The sequence below is a fragment of the Brassica oleracea genome, chromosome C2 (genome assembly GCF_000695525.1).
Source record: "Brassica oleracea var. oleracea cultivar TO1000 chromosome C2, BOL, whole genome shotgun sequence".
Lineage (NCBI taxonomy): Eukaryota > Viridiplantae > Streptophyta > Magnoliopsida > Brassicales > Brassicaceae > Brassica > Brassica oleracea.
The window spans coordinates 47,533,501-47,553,253 of record NC_027749.1 but is presented as its reverse complement, the minus strand read 5'-3'; the positions used below and the strand labels follow the sequence as shown (position 1 = coordinate 47,553,253).

The window sequence follows — 19,753 nt, the reverse complement described above, 5'->3', positions numbered from 1 at the left end:
TTTGTCTCAGACAGAATGAGACTGAATAAGACTGAATGAATTTATCCATGGACGTCCTCCCTTTATATAGAAAACCAAAGGGCATGTGCGAAGGAACACATCCCTTCCAAGCATCCTTTCGGAACAGATCTTGGCCATCGATTACAATCAACGGTCCATATTGCACCTGTTGGATCTTGGAGGTTTCCAGATACATCTAGGCACGTCCAACAACATCTAGGCATGTCAAACCCAAGCCCAAACTGATAACCCAAGCCCATGGCCCGACCACAAGAGCCCACCGGCCTGTAGCCACCTTGGGTCGACCATATGGGTCGACCATATGGCCCGACCATAGTCCGGACCCAGCCCAACTGCCCGAGACCTGAACACTCAGTCCAGCTGAGTTGAGCTGACTCCCAGCTGACCCAGCTGAGTGAGCTAGTAGCTCAGCTAGTTGAGCTGACATAACTTGGACCGAGCTAGACTGCACTGGATCGAGCTTTGTTTAGCTGATCGAGCTACTCGTCTACATCGTCCAGCTATTGTACAACTCTCCCAACTTGTTCTCTTCATCCTATTCAATCCGTCTAAGTCCTTTGATCCATTTATTGACATAGACTGAGCTTTCCCATGATCCATTCTGATCATTTCACTCATCCCACCTTGTTCACGATCAATTCTCTTGATATGAACAAAGGTAGTCTCGTTTCTATTGAAACATCTAGGTCCTATGTCAAGATCCCGGGACGGGGATGCGACATAATTGATGCAGTTCAAGCTGTCACAAGGAAGGTTGATAGTCTATCGGACATGTTAGGTTACAAGAGCTACAATCTTTTTTGGTTTCTTTTTTGTTGTAAGAAAAGAGGAATGAATTTTTTTTTTTGGAAAAAATTAGGTTCCTGCTTTCGAAGTTTCTGTAAATGGAGGGATGAAGGTTGCGGGAATCAAACCAAATTCGAGAGCAGAATTTACGAAAATCTTATAGGAGTTCAAATTACAGAAGAGAAAAACCATGCCACAACAGTTATTTTTTGTACTATAAAAAGACGAAGTGAACTCCTATAAGATGCTTTTCAATCTGAACATCTCGCCAACATCACAAAGCTTGATACTTGGTCACTTCACAGAGGTAGACTAACATGCACTTTCTTCACAGATACTAGCTATGTGTCTTGAAGTACTTCATTATATTTTTCCATAGTTTAAAGAAGCTGCTGCATAGAAAAGCTGAAGCATTCTTTTCAAATGACTACTATGAGTCACACCTTGCATGGATGGACTTGGTACATGTTTTTTGCCCATTCATGTTTATAAATAAGTAATAAGAGAATATGTTTTGTAAGGCGAGCTCTGGCTATTTTAGTATCAAGTCTGTAGTTTTGTGTTTGGGAGATTGTTATTCACACCATAATTTTGACTCTCTATCAACTTATGTAGGAATCAAAGTTGGATATTACCAATGTTGTCCATATGAGACGTTATCATCTACCTTTACTTATACGCACTATCCTTGCATTTAGCTTGGCATTTGTACATTAACCATTTGGATTTAGATTAAACATTAGGTTCTTGGCAAGATATTTCTCTGAAATCTGTATTTATTTTTCATTGCATGCTTCATTTGAAACCTTCATCGGTATTCGAGATGATAAAGCCACAGCTGATCTGAAACTCTTTTGGTGACAATCTAAAGGTACATTCCCCTCTTTTTGCTGCTTTGATCAATCAGTGTTCCAATTACTTACATTTTCCATTTTTTCTAAGATCATTTTTCATTTTCACTTTCCAATAGTTATTGGAAGACAATCTCCCGCTTGACAGTGTATACAAATCAAAAGATGTGCTGTTACTCCTATTCGTGTCTTTCAGTGACAAGAACGGGTGCAGATTTCACTGAGAATCGAAACAAAGATTTGAGAGCAGAAGTTGAAACTGAAGATTAGCAGTTGCGTAAGAGCCATGGGAGCCTTCAGAACACTGATGGAAAAGGTTACCATCTCACTCTATCATTGTTGATTTAAAAATAATTTCTTGAAAGGAAGAGGAGAAATAACTGTCATCGTTGGTAATGTTTAAAAGATCTGATAATACTTTGTATTGAACAAGATGACTTTACATTAAGTCCTTCACACGACTTATATACCCAAAGAGAATCTCAACTACTTAGATACAAGTCTATCTCGAAAGTATATTCACAACCTGTTACAAGAATATTTCCCAATATTATCGGACTAGGAATATTCATCATCTATATCCCAATACCCCTCCTCAAGTTGGAGCATGTAGATCTCTAATACCCAACTTGGAAAGAAACTGTTGAAACACCTTCCCGCCAAGAGCCTTTGTAAAAATATCTGCCAACTGATTCATTGTAGAAACATGCTTCGTTCGAACAACTCCACGCTGTATATCATCTCGAATAAAATGACAGTCCAACTCGACGTGCTTGGTACGCTCGTGGAAAACTGGGTTGGCTGCAATGTGTAATGATGACCGGCTGTCACAAAACAAATTCATCGGCCCTTGATGATCAATACCCATGGTATAAAGGACGTTCTTTATCCATTTCAATTCACACAAAGCTTCAACCATCGCCCGGTATTCTGCCTCAGCCGAAGAACGAGAAACAACATCCTGCTTCTTGGACTTCCAAGAAATCGGTGACTCCCCTAGTTGAACTAGCCAACCGCTAAGAGACCTTCTTGTTATAGGACACCCTGCCCAATCTGAGTCACACCAAGCTGTAAGTTGTAACTCACAGTCTGATTTTAGGAAGACACCTTGTCCAGGAGAACCTTTCAGATACCTCACTACTCGCAATCCTGCATCCCAATGTTCTTGAGTTGGCCTCTGCATAAATTGAGACAAGGTATGAACCGCATATGCTAGATCAGGACGCGTGGCTGCCAAGTAAATAAGTCTTCCAATCAGTCGTCTGTACTTCTGCGGGTTGAGCATGACAGGTGCAGTAGACTTAGCCAATTTATGATTCTGTTCAATGGGAAAATCAACTGGACGACCACCGAGATACCCAACATCAGCTAGAATATCCAACGTATACTTCCTCTGTGACAGAAATATCCCCTCCTGACTGCGTGCCACTTCTATCCCCAAGAAATATTTTAGCTTGCCAAGGTCTTTCATGTGGAAGCAGTTACTCAGATAAGTCTTAAACTCTTCGACAACTTCATTTGAGCTTCCTGTCAAAACCAGGTCATCCACATATATCAACACGTGCAGTTCCTTCTTTCTGGTGATCAAAGAGAACAAGGAATGATCAGCTCCAACTGAACGAATCCATAGTCAAACAATGCCTTCGCGAACTTAGAGAACCAGCAGCGCGGAGATTGCTTCAGACCGTACAATGACTTATGTAACCGACACACCATACCCTCCTCTGTGGCGCGAAAACCAGGCGGTAGTTTCATGAAAACTTCTTCATCTAAGTCTCCATGCAAGAAAGCGTTGTGCACGTCCATCTGGTGCAAATCCCAGCCTCGCCCACACGCAACTTTCAAGAACATACGCACTGTTGTCATCTTAACTACAGGAGCGAATGTCTCAAAATAATCAATCCCTTCCACCTGTTTGTTTCCAAGAGCCACAAGCCGTGCCTTGAATCTCTCTATAGTCCCATCTGCATTGAATTTGATTTTGAAAACCCATTTGCATCCTATAGCATGTTTCCCTGGAGGCAGATGTTCAACGGTCCATGTACCACTATCTTCCAGTGCAGTAATCTCAAAGCTCACTGCATCTCTCCATCTTTTGTCTTTCATAGCTTCTGCGAAAGACCTTGGTTCTACACCTCCAGTTACAGACGCTAAGAACGCAGTATGCGCCGCTGAGAAACGATCGCAAGACAAGAACTGCTCTATCCCATATAGAGAGTCAAACTCGAACTCATACTCACCACCCCCAAGATCTTCAACCTTGTGAACAGTATTCAAAATGTAATCTTGTAATCGCGTAGGAGGTTTCTTCTCACGTAAACCTCTTCCCAGCTCCGTTACAGGTGTAGCAGCTGTTTCTGTCTCACCTCCTTCCTCCTCTGACTCTGGAGTAGGCTCTGTTTCTGGTTGACCAACTTCAGTCGCCTCTTCTTCTACTTGTTCTTTACTAGCCTCCTGGGCAGCGACTTCTGTTTGATGTTCTTCTTCTGTCAAATCAAGACCAGTCTCATTCGGTTTAGTAGCACCATCAACATAATCAGAGAACAAAACAACATCATAGTCCACGAGTCGATTCCCCTCATACTCCACCTCTTTTGGCGAGGACGGAGAAGGTAATTCCGAGAAAGGAAAAACATCTTCAAAAAATGTGACATCACGCGACGCAAATATCTCGTGTGTCTCCAAGTCGTATAATGTCCAACCTTTCTTTGCGTATGGATATCCAAGAAAAACACAACGACGACTCCTACTTGCGAACTTGTCACCATTTCTCTTCTGATTGTGAGCATAAGCGAGACACCCTACTACTTTCAGCTCATCATAGTTCGGCGCAGAACCAAAAATCACTTCATACGGTGTCTTTCCTTTATGTATCTCACAAGGAGTTCGATTAATCAAATGAGCCGCAGCCAGTACGCACTCTCCCCAGAACTCTGTCGGAAGCTTTCCTTGAAACATAAGCGCTCTCGCAATGTTTAATATATGACGATGCTTCCTCTCCATCCTTCCATTCTGTTGCGGAGTTCCGACGCACGAAGTCTGATGAACTATCCCACTAGAGGCGAAAAACCCCTTCATGGAAGTGAACTCTGTTCCATTGTCTGATCTTACTGTTTTGACATCTTTATCAAACTGGCGCGACACCAATGCAATGAAGTTTTTCAGTGTTTGTTGAACTTGAGTCTTGTCTGCCAAAAGAAATACCCAGACACCTCTCGAATAATCATCTACCACCGTAAGGAAATAATAAGCTCCACACACGCTCTGTGTTCTGTATGGTCCCCACAAATCAACATGAATAAGCTCGAAAATGTCTTTGCTTTTATTGATACTTAAAGGAAACTCAGTTCTACACTGTTTTGCTCGGAAACAAATATCACAAACTGAAAACTGAACACCGCTACTACTATCAACTACTGGCAATTGCCTTATTCTCTTCTCTGATGCATGCCCAAGCCGCTTGTGCCACAGCTCCAGCGACTCCTTTGCATCTATTTTCTTCACTCTTCTCACCGACTCCACTTCTTGAAGAAAATAGACGCCATCCCTTCTCTTACCCATTCCAATCGGCATCATCAGGGTGAGGTCCTGCATCAGACAACACGTCTTTGAGAACAAGACAATACAATTCAGCTCATCGATGAGTTGGGATACTGAAATCAAGTTACACTTCAACTCTTTCACATAAAGAACACTGTGAAGTGTCAAAGTCTCAGTCAAATGAACACTTCCTTCCTGATCAGCCATAACCAACTTCCCATTTGGCAGACCAACCAGACACGGGGCAACAGAATGTATATCAACTAGACAATCTACCAATCCTGTCATATGATGAGAGGCACCACTGTCTACAATCCAGTCATCTCTACACTTCTTACCGGTAAGGCGCGTTTCCTCTGTTTTCTCGCCCAACATTTTCACCAGCTTATCCCACTGCTCCCTTGATAGTCCAGTGACTGCGTGAGCATCAACTGTAGGTGTTATGCGAGAAACTGCATTGACACTTGCCCCTCTTCCATAACTCGATTTGTTTCCTTGTTGAGAAGACTTCGCTCCTCTTCCCTTTCCATACTTCTCAACCCACCAGTCTGGATATCCATGCAATTGGTAGCACGTTGCAATGTCATGTCCAGACTTGTTACAGTGAGTGCAGAATCCTCCTCTGCTACTGTTGCTTCGAGATTCTCCTCTAGACTGCGTCACACCCGTATTGACTGCAAAAGCCATAGCTTCTCCTCTTGCCTCCTTCTCACGATCTCGATCAGAGAAACGCATTTGTTCCTCTCTCGCCACCATCGCATATGCGTGATCAACACTAGGTAGTGGATCAGTGTTTACGATAGCGGTTCGTACGTTACCGTACAACGATGCATCCAACCCGAGACAGAACTGATGGAGTTTCTCTTTTTCTCGCGCCATCTCGAGTTGACGTACAAAATCACACGTACATCCTTGACACTTGCATCCTCCACAACTACACACCGGTTTGAACTCATAATTCGAGAGATCTTCCCAAATCACTTGCAGCTTCCCATAGTATGTCTCGAGAGAAACATCTCTCTGCTTACAGTTCATCAATTCTTCTTTCAATTGTTGAACTTTCACTTCACTCTTCACACGAAAACGCGCCTTGATGCCATCCCACAAGTCTCTAGCGATCTCACGATGTGTGATGCTAGACCTGATTTTTGGATCAATCGTGTTAAAGATCCAGGATGTCACCATCGCGTTCACCGTCATCCAATCCTCCTCTTCATCGGACCCTTCTTGTGGTGGCTTTATCGTGCCGTCCACGAAACCCAGTTTCTTCTTTGCTCGAAGACCGGTCCTTATCTTTCTCTCCCATTCATCGTAGTTTCTTCCAGTAAAGACAACCTTGGTGATCACATTCTCTGGATCATCTTTTGTTGACAAAGCGTATGGAGACGTCACGACTTTGCTGGTCGCTCCCTCCACCTTGCTTTCGATTTGTTTCCCTTCAGGTTTTGTCATACCTAAGGCTCTGATACCATAAAAGATCTGATAATACTTTGTATTGAACAAGATGACTTTACATTAAGTCCTTCACACGACTTATATACCCAAAGAGAATCTCAACTACTTAGATACAAGTCTATCTCGAAAGTATATTCACAACCTGTTACAAGAATATTTTCCAATATTATCGGACTAGGAATATTCATCATCTATATCCCAATAGATTTGGCCATATGTTTCATTTACTTTTTACCTACAGGACAAATCAAGATATATTCATGACTTAATTTAGATGAACTTGAGGACACATGCATAGCTGAATATCCATGTTTTTAGCGAGATAGTTCAGCTTTAAACCTTTCTGAAGCTTGGTCGTTTAATGTTTTAGTCACTACACCAATATCACTCTTTCATATATATTAACGTAAGAGCATCATTAATTTCTAATTGGTTTGACATTACAAAACCACGACGTAATATATTGAGGATATGAGTTTACACACAAAACACAAAGAGATTGAAGAGATAAAGTTTGAGAACACCGAGAAGCCGTAAAACAAAAAAAAGAGAAAAACATTGTTAGATGGAGTAATGCTTTTATATTTTATTTTTTTCAAAAGAGAATCTACTTTTATGTTTCATGGTTTCTTACAAAATATAAAAAAAATGATTATTCATTCAGCTTCCTGTAAACCAAAATTTTCACCATGAAAAAGAAAAATAATAATAAATAACTACAATAATGATTAAAATACATATTATTTCTAATTCAATTTTTCTTCTATACCGAGCAAGTGTCAACGGCAGTATACGATTGTGATTTTTTTCTATTAACCATGTAAACACATCACTACATGAATAAATAATTAAAATGTGCATTGTGAGACCAAATATTTAACAATAATTTTTTCACAAACTACATCAATATAAATTCAAATCTCAACTTATAAAATAAATATCCCGCCGTGAAAATCTTCTACTCCCAAAAAACTTTAAAACCATCAATGTTATTTATACATTCTTTTTGTAAATCATAACATAAAATACATGCAAATGAAAATAAAAAATAATATAGTAATATAAATCACATGAAAATCAGATCTCGTGGTATGCGCGGACCGACCCTAGTAGACCATATAAGAAAAGTTTAAATTTTGTGATTTTAACGGAAAAAGTCAATTTTGCGGTTGTGCGGGGAAAATCGATTTTTCGGTTTTAGCAAAAAAAAAACAGATTTTTCGATTTTGGCGAGAAGTCCCGATTTTGAGGTTTTAACGGGAGAACTCAATTTTTGCGATTTTAGCGGAAAAACTCGATTTTACAGTTTTGGCGGGAAAACTTGATTTTGCAGTTTTGGCGGAAAAACTCGATTTTGCGGTTTTGGCGGGAAAATCGATTTTTCGGTTTTAGCAAAAAAAAAAACAGATTTTTCGATTTTGGCGAGAAGTCCCGATTTTGAGGTTTTAACGGGAGAACTCAATTTTTGCGATTTTAGCGGAAAAACTCGATTTTGCGGTTTTGGCGGGAAAATCGATTTTTCGGTTTTAGCAAAAAAAAAAACAGATTTTTCGATTTTGGCGAGAAGTCCCGATTTTGAGGTTTTAACGGGAGAACTCAATTTTTGCGATTTTAGCGGGAAAACTCGATTTTACAGTTTTGGCCGGAAAACTTGATTTTGCAGTTTTGGCGGAAAAACTCGATTTTGCGGTTTTGGCGGGAAAACTCGATTTTACGGTTTTGGCGGAAAAACTCGATTTTGGTTTTGGCGGAAAAATTCAATTTTTGGTTTTGGCGGGAAAATTCGATTTTACGGTTTTGGAAAGAAACCTCGATTTTGCGGTTTTGGCGGAAAATTTTGATTTTGCGGTTTTAGCTGGAATACTTGATTTTATGGTTTTGACAAAAAAACTTAATATTAAGATTTTAGCAGAAAAAAATCAATTTTGCGATTTTGGCGGAAAAACTTGGATTTTAGAAACCTTAGCTTTTTGTGACCAATGGACCGCCTATGTCCACATAGTCCAAATCCATTAACGTCCATTACCCATTGGTCTTCTGATTCTTATCCATTTATAATCTGCATAGACAAATGAATATCATCAAATTAGATCCATTTATATTTGGACATGGAAAACCAATGGTCCCACCCATTTTACAGCTATAGATGGTGGTACGTGCCATGAGGACTATCAAACAAGTGACAAAATCATCTAGAACTTTTTATTTTGTTTTTGACAACTGTGAATACCTTTTTAAGTCAAGTGTTAAAACTAGATGAAGTGACGGTGATGAATAGGCGAGCGAGTTCAGGCTTTTGCGAGCCTGTCCATGCAAGTTAGCCATTAATGCAGTAGACAGCTAAATTATTTTTAATCCATCTCGGTCACATTACACTATTACGTGTAGCTTCTCTATTTTACTGTTGTACCATAATCCACTCACTAATATACAACCTATACTATAACCATGTAGTCAATCAATGACCAATCAGGAATAAAATTAGAAAATACGTAGCTCGTAGGTAGTGTGCTATCAACGTGGCGTGACATCTTTCCCATCTCTTTACTCTCTCTCTCTCTCTCTCTCTCTCTCAGAATAAAGAGAAAACAAAATAGCTGAAGGATGTGCATGTGAGGCTCCACGGCTCCTCCTCTTATCGATCCAACGGCTTTAAAAGCAACAAACGTCCGGGTTTAGGCATTTTAGCAATGGTTATGGAAATAATAAAATGAGCCGCCGTCGATAATGATGGACCATAAGCCTTTTTAGTCCATAGTAAATGTGATTACACCGAGAAAAAAAAAATTGGGTATTTATTTAGAGTTTAGACGCGATGACCTTTTGGTAGAGTCGAAGAGCTGATATTTTTTTTATACAAAAACAAAATAAAAAAGAGAGAGAGAAAGAAAGGTCGATAGATAGGAGAGAGGACACGAAGAAGTCAGTATACCCACGTGCACCTGGGAACTCGACCCCTCTCTTCTCTCCAGTCTCTACTCAACCCTACTTCTTCTTCTCCTCCTCCATTTTCATTCCCAAGCAATCTCTCTCTCTCAAAAGAAGAGATATAAAAATAAACCTGGAAGCTGATTCCTTCTCCTTCATTTACATACACAGAAACAGAGAAACATCATCCACTAAAAACAGAGAGAAACCAAAGAGAAGTTGAAGAAGTAAAGGTTTGGTTACCAATGGTGGAAGCAAAGGATCAAGACATGAGCGATGGGATGCAATGCACAAACCATCCCTTCACAAAGAACCCAGGTGGGATCTGTCCTCTCTGTCTCCAAGAAAAGCTCGGAAAGCTCGTCACTTCCTCTTTCCCTCTCCCCAAACACCTCTCCTCCTCTTCTTCCACTTCCTCTCCTTCCTTCAGATCTGACTCCGTACGTAGCTCCACCACCACCGCCGCCTCTCTCTCCCTTTCCGCCGGTAATGTCACTGACAACAACAACAAGCTTCCGTTTTTGCTGGCGAACAAGAAGAAGAAGATGGCGAATATCGTCTTCAAGAGAAGCCACTCAACGGCGGCGGCGGCGTACGGTGGTTCCGATCTCACCCCGAGAAAGCGGAACGGGTTTTGGTCTTTTCTACATCTCCACTCGTACAAACACCTCAGCAGCGGCAAGAAAGTCGGAAGCTTTCGGTCAAAACATACCGAAAACACTTTGTCGGAAACAGAGACAACGACGACGGAGAGAGTGAACGGAGGTGGAAGTAGTAAGAGAAGCGGCGTTGATGTGGTTACAGCGACAGTGACACAGAGCGAGAGGAGAGTGTCGAGATCCAGATCTGTCGGGTGCGGAAGCAGAAGCTTCTCTGGGGAGTTCTTTGAGAGGATCACTCATGGGTTTGGAGATTGTACTTTGAGAAGAGTTGAGTCACAGAGAGAAGGTAACAACAACAACAACAAAGCTAAAGTTAATAGTAGTAATGTTGGTGTGAGGGAGATTGTGAGATGTGGTGGGATCTTTGGTGGGTTTATGATAATGACTCCATCGTCATCTTCCTCGTCATCATCATCATGGGTATCATCATCGTCATCAGCTGAACAACAACATCATCAAGGTCATGGTGGAAGGAACAGGAGCTGGGGATGGGCATTTGCAAGTCCAATGAGAGCTTTCAGTTATTCTTCCTCTGGTAAAAGAGGCCGTACCATTTCAGATTCTACAAGCAAGAACACAACTCCAAACTTTGATGCGATTCCTTCATTGTTAACCGTCAGAAGCTGAATTAAAAAGATTTGCAATAAGTGTCTTTATCTTAAACAATAAAAATAATTAAAGCTAGTTTCATCATTTTAGGTGTTCTTGAACGTTGGTTGCTGATCTTTTTCATTATCCTAATAGTATTGCAATGTTACACTATACTCTACTATGTTAATTATCATGTGTTGTCTAATAAGGAGAGAGGAGCTTAGGATACTTGGGCTATTTTCTTCTGTTTGTTTGTCTTTTGCTCTTGGTTACTCTTCTTATATTTTAATCCTTAATTTGTGTCTATAATCTCTACTTAGAGGGACCATCTGTCCTGCTTTAAGTTGTGATTATGATGTGTTTCTTACAAGTATGAAGTAAATTAGTAACAAAAACCTAACTGGAAAAGTATTGTAATCCTAGTCACAGTGCTCTTCTATGTCAATTACTAGCATTTAGTCTAATACAGGGAGAGAAACTTATGATACTTGGGCTACTTTCTTCTGTTTGTTTGTTTTTTTTTTCTCTTAGTTACATTATACTCTAATCCTTAATTTGCGTATATAATCTTTAGTGAGAAGGACCATCTTCTTGCTCTATGTTGTGATTATGATATGTTTCTTACGAGTATTAAGTAAATTAGTAACAAAAACCTAACTGGAAAAGTATTGTAATGTCACACTGCTCTTCTATGTCAATTATTAATATTTAATCTAATACAGGGAGAGAGAAACTTATGATACTTGGGCTACTTTCTTCTGTTTGTTTGTCTTTTGCTCTTGGTTACTTTATATTCTAATCCTTAATTTGTGTATGTAATCTTTAGTGAGAAAGACCATCTGTCTTGCTTTATGTTGTGATTATGATGTGTTTCTTAGAAGTATTAATTATATTAGTATACAAAACCTAATTGGAAAAGTATTGTAATGTCACACTGCTCTTCTATGTCAATTATTAATATTTAAGTCAACTGCAGGGAGAGAAACTTATGATACTTGGTCTACTTTCTTCTGTTTGTTTGTCTTTTTCTTTTGGTTACATTATATTTTAATCTTTAATTTGTGTCTATAATATCTAGTTAGAAGGACCATCTATTTTGCTTTATGATGTGTTGCTCAAAAAAAGAAGTACTAATTAAATTAACAAAAACCCAACTGGAAAAGCCAGTCAAATAGGAGATGTTGGAGGGTTTGACTAGCTTTTTAAGTGTGAATTTTGTGTTAAATGAGTGAATCAAATGCACATGCAATATAATTCCATGGTCCCCCAGAAAACTTCATTTTTTGTTTTGTTTTTATATCTTGTAGCCCACACAAGGAAGGCAATAACAACGGTTGTACTGTTAATACATCACTGATGATAGTGATCATCTGATTCTTCTATAAATCAAAACAGTGCAAACTTGGTTTCACATTGATATTGTTAAGTGGATCAACGACATAAAAATCAGAAGATTTTGTTATTATATAACGTGTAGAAGAGGACATAAAGGGGTCCATGAGATGAAACTACATATGATGATATGAATGATTATGCGAAGCCAAAGAGACAGGGGAAAAAGGGCCTCCTACTCATTTACTCTGTTTCATTTTTGTATTTTTCCATGTGGACTTATACATGTTCCAAAGAACAAAACTATGTATATACTACTGATTATTAAAATGCTGATCATGTGCCATTATATGAATTTAGCAGGATTTTTCAAAAGATCAAGATCTCAATAAAATTACTAGGCATGTTCTTAACTTTCTTCATCGTTTAAAGCCTAGGAATCGCCACACACTTGCATGAAAATTAGATTAGAATAATTAAAATTTGATCTACTACTTGTAAGCAGTAAGGACTTTTGCTTTTGGCTCTTTACTATAACAAATAATAGACGTAAGTGTTAACATCACAAAAAGTAGCAATTTTATATAGAAAAAAAACATTTATTACAAAATGTTATGTAATGTAACAAACAAAAACAGAGTAACCAAACAGTACAAGTCGTTGTCTGAACGAATCACGGTCATCTAGTCGACACTCTCTAGAATGATTAATACTACGAATATGAATGTAATCAACTCAAAATAATAAACTCACAAAGTAGTTCAAGTCCAACGATTTGATCATTCTACCCCATGGTTTTGCCGACCCAACTCATTCAATCATGTTGTGTGACACGTTGGGTCTATATAAACACGGTTCAAAATGGGTCAAAGCCATCCATTTAATGCATCCCCTCTACGACTTCATGGTCATGTGTTGCGTTGTGAGTTTCGTCTTTTCATTTCATAGTTATTGCCAAAGCTAACCACAAAATCTAAAGTTTCTTATATTGGTTGATTACATTCATCTTGGTAGAATAAATCATTCTATAACATAGAGATTTTTTTTGAAAAAACATTGAATATATGATACGTAACAGACAAAACAGAGTGACCAAACAGTAGAAGTTGTTGTCTGAACGAATCACGGTCCACTCGTCGACACTCTCTAGAATGATTTAATACTACGAAGATGAATGCATTCAAGTCAAAATATCAACTTCAAAGTATTTCAAATCCATAGATTTGATCACTCTACCCCGGAGAATTTAATGGTGTTGCCCCCCGCTGATTCAATCAGGCTATGCTGTGGATCTGTGTAAACACCTGTGCATGATAAGTCAAACCCATCAATTAATACTCTACGTCTTCATGCTCATGTGTTAGGTCTTTCACTTTCATAGTTTTATTGCCAAAGCTAACCAAAAAATCTAAAATATCTGTAATTGCCGTAACCTACTTGTTGTGTCATTAATGACGCCAAACGCCTGAAAAGCATGATTGTAATGCGCCGACCACAGCTAATGGCTCTTTTAGGCCACTTCGGCTTGTAAGTTCCATTCCATTCCATTTGATATTTGGGATAAATCACCAATCTTTATACAATAGCCATATGACTTTTTTTTTCTGTGTTTTAGTCCAACTCGCACAATATAATCACTTTATGATAAATCACCAATTTTTATACAACTTCAATTCAACTGAATTTAATTATATATATTTTTTCTTAAAGCCAAATCAATTTTTTAACCCTTTCACTATATATGTCTTGGGTGTTATATTGTTCTGCTTTCCATAGTCGTTGTCTAGTTGAACTTGAGGGTTTTAGACCATTGTTTACCTTTTCTCTGATGATAAAAGCTAATGGATGTAGCGACTTGCATCTGCAAGAGGCCATGTATAAGAAACTTGATAGGCACGGAAAGTCCGCTTATTTTGTAGTAAAATCTTCAGACGACTAATCAATACATGGCTGGTTAAACCTAAACATTTACCCCACCACCCTAGTTAATTAGAACCTAACTGATCAGACAAGCAAGAAGACGTGTTGAAACTAATTGTTACAAAATCACACACAAATAATGCTGAACAAAATAGCATTACCTAACGCAGTGAAATCCTCTGCAACAACTTCCACATGATAATTTCATTTTTTCTTATCTCTTAATGTAAACAACTATAGTAGGCTAATCAAAAATCCATGTCAGAGTAAAAAAACTAATCTCTAAAGAATAAAGTGAAATGAACCAAACCATGCACAAAGCTTCACCAATCTCCTTAACCATGTCAGAGCTGACAACACTTCTCAGCTCAAGTGGTTTTATCTTTGAAATCTTCATTAGTTTGCTAGTATTGCATTTGATCTACCAAAGACTTAGGAGAAGAGTCAAAGTCTACTTACTTGACTTCACTTGTTACCGTGCCCCTGACTCAAACCGCCTCCCAATGTCCACCCTCCTCGAGACCATCTACTTAGCTAACCAGATTGATCAAGAGAGTATCGATTTCCAAGCCAGGATTCTCGAGAGGTCCTGGTTAAGCAACCAAACCAGCATTCCCCCTTCTCTGACCGAAATACCCCTCAAGAAAAGTCTCACCTCGGTCCAAACCGAAACCATGACCACTATCTTCACCTCCGTTGATGATCTCCTCAAGAAAAACAAAATAAGCCCAAGAAGCATAGACATACTAATAACAAACTGTAGCTTACATGCGCCTACGCCGTCTCTTAGTGCAATGGTGATCAACAAGTTCCACATGAGAAGCAATATCAAGAGCTTTAACTTGTCAGGGATGGGCTGTGCAGCTGGGATTCTATCGGTCTCTCTAGCTAACGACTTGGTTAAGGTTCATCGTGGCTCCTTAGCTCTTATTGTCAGCACAGAAGCGCTGAACACGCATTGGTATATCGGTAAAGACAGATCTATGCTTCTTACAAACTGTCTCTTTAGAATGGGAGCAGCTGCGGTGTTGATGTCTAGCAATGATCAAGACAGAGGAAACGCAAAGTATGAGCTCTTGCATGTTGTTAGGACAAACAAAGCTAAAGACGATCGAGCTTACCAATGTATCTACCAAGACACAGACTCCGAGTTAAAGCAAGGAGTGTCGATAACCAAAGATGTAATCAGCGTGGCTGGAGATGTGTTGAAGATGAACTTAAGTACGTTAGGTCCTTTGGTGTTACCTTACTTAGAGCTATTGCAATATGTGATCTGCAAGATCTATAAGCCGAGTTCTACTTATACACCGAACTTCAAGAAAGCGTTTGAGCATTTTTGCATTCATACAGGAGGAAGAGCTGTGATTCAAGCGATGGAGATGAACTTGAACTTGAAAAAAGAAGACATCGAGCCATCGAAGATGACTCTCCATAGGTTTGGGAATACTTCTTCTTCGTCTGTTTGGTACGCACTCTCTTACTTGGAAGCAAAACGGAGAGTGAAAAGAGGAGATAAGGTGTTGCAAATTGCTTTTGGAAGTGGGTTTAAGTGTAACAGTGCTGTCTGGAGATGCATCAGAGAAGTGGAGCCTGACACAGACAACAAATGGCTCGATTTTATTGAATCGTATCCAGTAGATGTACCTGACTCTATAAGTATCAGACCATGCTAGCACGTGCAAGTAATGTAACCTTGACGAATATAAGGCAGTAAGGCTCTGAGTAATTTGTTCAGTTCATTCAGAGGTTTTGGATTATTATTTGGTTCTCATTTTCACCCAGCTATGTATCAAATTATTTTTAGACCATGTTCAAAAAATATTAACGATATATATATTTTAAAAGTAATAGTATAGTTTTAAAAATTAGTAACTTTTTATATATGTTTAGTTTTTCTTTTGAAATTATAAACACTAAATTTAGAAGCATGATTAAAATTAAAAATTAAATTTTGATTTGTACAATTATTGAAAAGCTAAAAAGAAAATATGATTATGTTCTACTGTTCCATATGCACATGATAAAAGATGGTTCTGTTTTGACCTTCTACGATAACGAAGTTTGTTGATGTTACTCTTCAAATCATCCCTGAAATTTCATAATCTAGAAGCAACAACTGTATTTGAATTGTTGGCATAATATACATTCTTTCTTTTTTTTCGAAACTTTTTTTTTTTTTTGAAACTTCATAATATACATTCTTGAACCAAACTTTTTTACCGGTAAAGTCATCATTAGAGCTTTGATCATATCGAAGCAAATCAAAGAGAATAAAACAAACAAGAACCAGTTAATTTAGTGAATACAGCGAAGAGATACATTAACCATATTGACGTTAGGGAAGAGTATACAAGTTTTAAAGTTATTCAACAAATAAAAAAATGTTACATAACATATTAAACAGAAGAGAGATCTTGTTTTCTCTCATTAGTGTTTATCGTTAGAAGCATGTTTAGCCTTAGGCTTCTTGACGATCATAACGGAGCAATGAGCATGATGAGCTAAATAGTCACTCACGCTCCCCAAAAACACCCTCTTGATAGCTCCATAACCATGACTCCCAAGAACAAGAACAGATGCATGGTGTCTCTCCGCTGCTTCCAGCATTATGTTCCTGGGATCTCCTTCTATAACCTCCAACGATGTGATCTCAACAGATTTAGCCGAGCACACATCGGTACACTTCTTCTTAACCAAGTCTGCAGTCTTGTCTAAATCTTGTTCCACCAGTGGTATTATATCGACCGTTCCAGGTCCTGCAAAGCCGAGGACGGAGGTAGCGGGGAGTCTGGCGTGAAGGACGACGAGTTTGAATTGTGGGTTTGATTTGAAAGGTGTGAAGAAGAGACCGAGAGCTGTCTCTAGTGCGTGGTAGCTATGAGTTGAATCATCGACTCCTACGACCACCACACGCTCACTTCCACTAGCCATTTCGATCTTTTTTTTTGTCTTTCTGATGATCATGAATTAAGGGAAGGTGTTGTCTATTTGAATGGTTAACTGGCCAGTATGGTGTGGTCGAGCGTTGTTGTTGGGATCTATACTCACGCGAGACCTCTTGTTCCAACTAAGAAGAGTTTGTTTTAATAGTGTGTTTTCTGTTAACGAACACTTTAAATAGGCATGCATGTTTTTCCGATTATGTCAGTCTTTTTGACTCAACTAATTAAATTATCATAACCATGAATATTTGAGACATACCAATCCGAATACAACGCACAGGGCTGCCCTTCTACAAAGCTTCAGGCCACCAAATATTTTAAAAAAATTTAGGGCACATCCTTACAAATGATTATTGTCAAATGGTTATATTTAGAAGTAACTATATAAAATATTAAAATTTTTAGTTGTGAATAAAAAATATTAATATATAAAACTATTTCTATTTCGGTATACTTTTTAATGATTTTAATATGTTCAAAATAATAACTTATAATATTTTGTATTTTATTATATTCTAAGAGTTTGATTTATGGAAATCTGGACCGTATAACCTTCAAACAAATTATAATTCATTTACTATCTAAAACCCCTAACTCACCTAGACAACTGGTCTCTTATATATAATATTACCATATTGCTCTCACATGCAACCGGTGAAACCTGTAAAAAAAAAAATTGATTTAATAATAATAATACTGAAACATAACTCGTGTCCTTTTGAAAAACACACACTCTTTCATATGTAATTTATTTTGGTGACTCTGCAAAAGATGAAAGTCTTCTTCCCAGATTTATTCTGGAATTGATTTCTTCTCACAAGAAGGACAACCAATTATGGTAAATAAGAGACAAATGTTAAGGCGTACACGGTGAGTAGACACACCAACTTTTTCATTTATTTTTCTTCTTCTTTTAACTCATTGATTTTCAGTTTCATAATCATGCTTTTGCTTTCATACTTTGTTTTCGTTTTTGAATCTTGCAAATGAGATTGAGATTATCGCATCAGGGTTATATCCATGATGCTTTACATTTATAGTGGGGAAAAATAACGACGGCGGATCGGTAAAAGTGTCGCCGTGTCGAAAAAGAGAGAGGAGATGAAGATGATCTCTATATGGTGGTGAAGAATAGTGACGGCGATTCAAGTGAATGTGTATCAGCATGTCAAAAAAATGAATTGAAGAAGATGACATCGCCGTCTATACTATATTCAATGAAAAATAGTATAGTATCGATTTTTTAATGTAGCTTTATATACATGTGTCATACTATTTGAGACATTTTTCTATACTATTCTTTAAAATGTAATAATTTGTCATGTCTTAAAATTTGATAGTTCTTTTCTCTGTCATTTTGTGTGATTGATTGTAATATGCAATTCATATTATATTGATTTATGTGTAATGATTAAAACCAAATTTGGTTAGATAGCAAATAAACCTTTATATTAGTGTACTATACTATATTCTATACTATATTAGTTTATTCGCAATGATTAAAACTTCTCTAAAGAATTTACAAAGTCAATTTGAGAAAATAATTCTATACTACTTGAGACAATAGTTCTATCATATTTCTTATATATGTAATTATCTGCCATGTTATAAGTTCCTAATTATGGTTTAGTTTGTGTAATATTAGAAAACAACTTATAGATTGTATTTGGGTTTATAGGTTTCTGATTATGGTTTAGATTTACTAAGTAGGAGTTTAGGTATAGTAATTAGCAATTTTGGGTGGATTAGTTATGTATATTTCTTACCGCATTTTAGGTGTTGTACTATGTCACTGAATAGAATTGTACATTCACAACCTATGGTTAAGTTTATATTTGAGTTTAGATTTAGTAACTAGGGAGTTTGTTTAGGGTATAATATTTAAATGGGTGGTATGGTTTAGGATTTTGTGAATAAGATTTAGGGTTTACTATTTGGAAGGTGAGAGTTGAGTTTTAGGTTTAGTGATAACAGTTTAAGGTTAAATATTTAAAGTTGGGTGTGAGTCAGTCATTCTATACTATTTATAAAGGTTCCATACTATACCGTCTACGTTGAGAAAATTGGCAGTATATTATATAGATTCTATTTGAGTTTATAGTTCAGTTATTTGGGTTTAGATTTAGTAACTAGAGAGTTTGTCTAGGGTTTAATATTTAAGTGGGTGTGTATAGTAGTCAAATTTGGTAGGGTTCCTTGTTAGGGTTTAGATTGTCTAATATTGAAAAATAGTGTATAGATTGTATTTGGGTTTATAGGTTCCTGGTTAGGGTTTAGATTTACTAAATAGAGGTTTGGGTATAGTAGTCAGCGATTTTGGGTGGGTTTATTATATATAATTCTTACCGCATCTCGAGTGTTGTACTATGTCACTAAGATTGAATTAGACACTCGCAACATATAGTTAAGATTATATTTGGGTTTAGATTTAGTAACTAGGAGGTTTGTTTAGGGTTTAATATTTAAGTGGGTGGGTAAGATTTAATATGCATGTTCCATGCTATAGCTGATAAATTTTAAATATATAGTCAAACACTTACAAATTATATTTGGTTTATAATTTACTGATTACAGTATAGATTTACTAATTAGAGATTTACTAATTAGAGGTAAAACCAGTGATGTGGATGACACTGTCGTTGTTAATAGTGTGCACTAAATTTTAACCACATCTCATTTTGTTGATATCATATTTAAGTATCTTATTCACCATATTTTTTTTTGG

The 19,753-nt window shown here is 37.6% G+C and overlaps 3 protein-coding genes across 3 annotated transcripts; 2 read left to right on the top strand and 1 right to left on the bottom strand.

Moving 5' to 3' along the window:
• The first annotated feature begins 9,515 nt into the window (after nt 1-9,515).
• On the top strand, nt 9,516-11,081 carry LOC106322945. Its single transcript, XM_013761096.1, has one exon. The coding sequence runs from the start codon at nt 9,827-9,829 to the stop codon at nt 10,868-10,870; it is 1,044 nt and encodes a 347-aa protein (XP_013616550.1). The 5' UTR covers nt 9,516-9,826; the 3' UTR covers nt 10,871-11,081.
• A 3,280-nt stretch (nt 11,082-14,361) lies between these two features.
• LOC106326093 (probable 3-ketoacyl-CoA synthase 20) lies at nt 14,362-15,934 on the top strand. Its single transcript, XM_013764122.1, has one exon. It carries the CDS (start codon nt 14,386-14,388, stop codon nt 15,757-15,759), a length of 1,374 nt encoding a protein of 457 aa, XP_013619576.1. The 5' UTR covers nt 14,362-14,385; the 3' UTR covers nt 15,760-15,934.
• A 423-nt stretch (nt 15,935-16,357) lies between these two features.
• Nucleotides 16,358-17,027, bottom strand: LOC106326363. Its single transcript, XM_013764359.1, has one exon. The coding sequence runs from the start codon at nt 17,015-17,017 to the stop codon at nt 16,514-16,516; it is 504 nt and encodes a 167-aa protein (XP_013619813.1). The 5' UTR covers nt 17,018-17,027; the 3' UTR covers nt 16,358-16,513.
• Nucleotides 17,028-19,753: the final 2,726 nt, after the last annotated feature.

What these genes read in the sequence shown, in the direction of transcription:
- LOC106326093 (XM_013764122.1), top strand. Translation starts at nt 14,386, where the DNA reads ATGAACCAAACCATGCACAAAGCTTCACCAATCTCCTTAACCATGTCA.
- LOC106322945 (XM_013761096.1), top strand. Translation starts at nt 9,827, where the DNA reads ATGGTGGAAGCAAAGGATCAAGACATGAGCGATGGGATGCAATGCACA.
- LOC106326363 (XM_013764359.1), bottom strand. Translation starts at nt 17,017, where the DNA reads ATGGCTAGTGGAAGTGAGCGTGTGGTGGTCGTAGGAGTCGATGATTCA.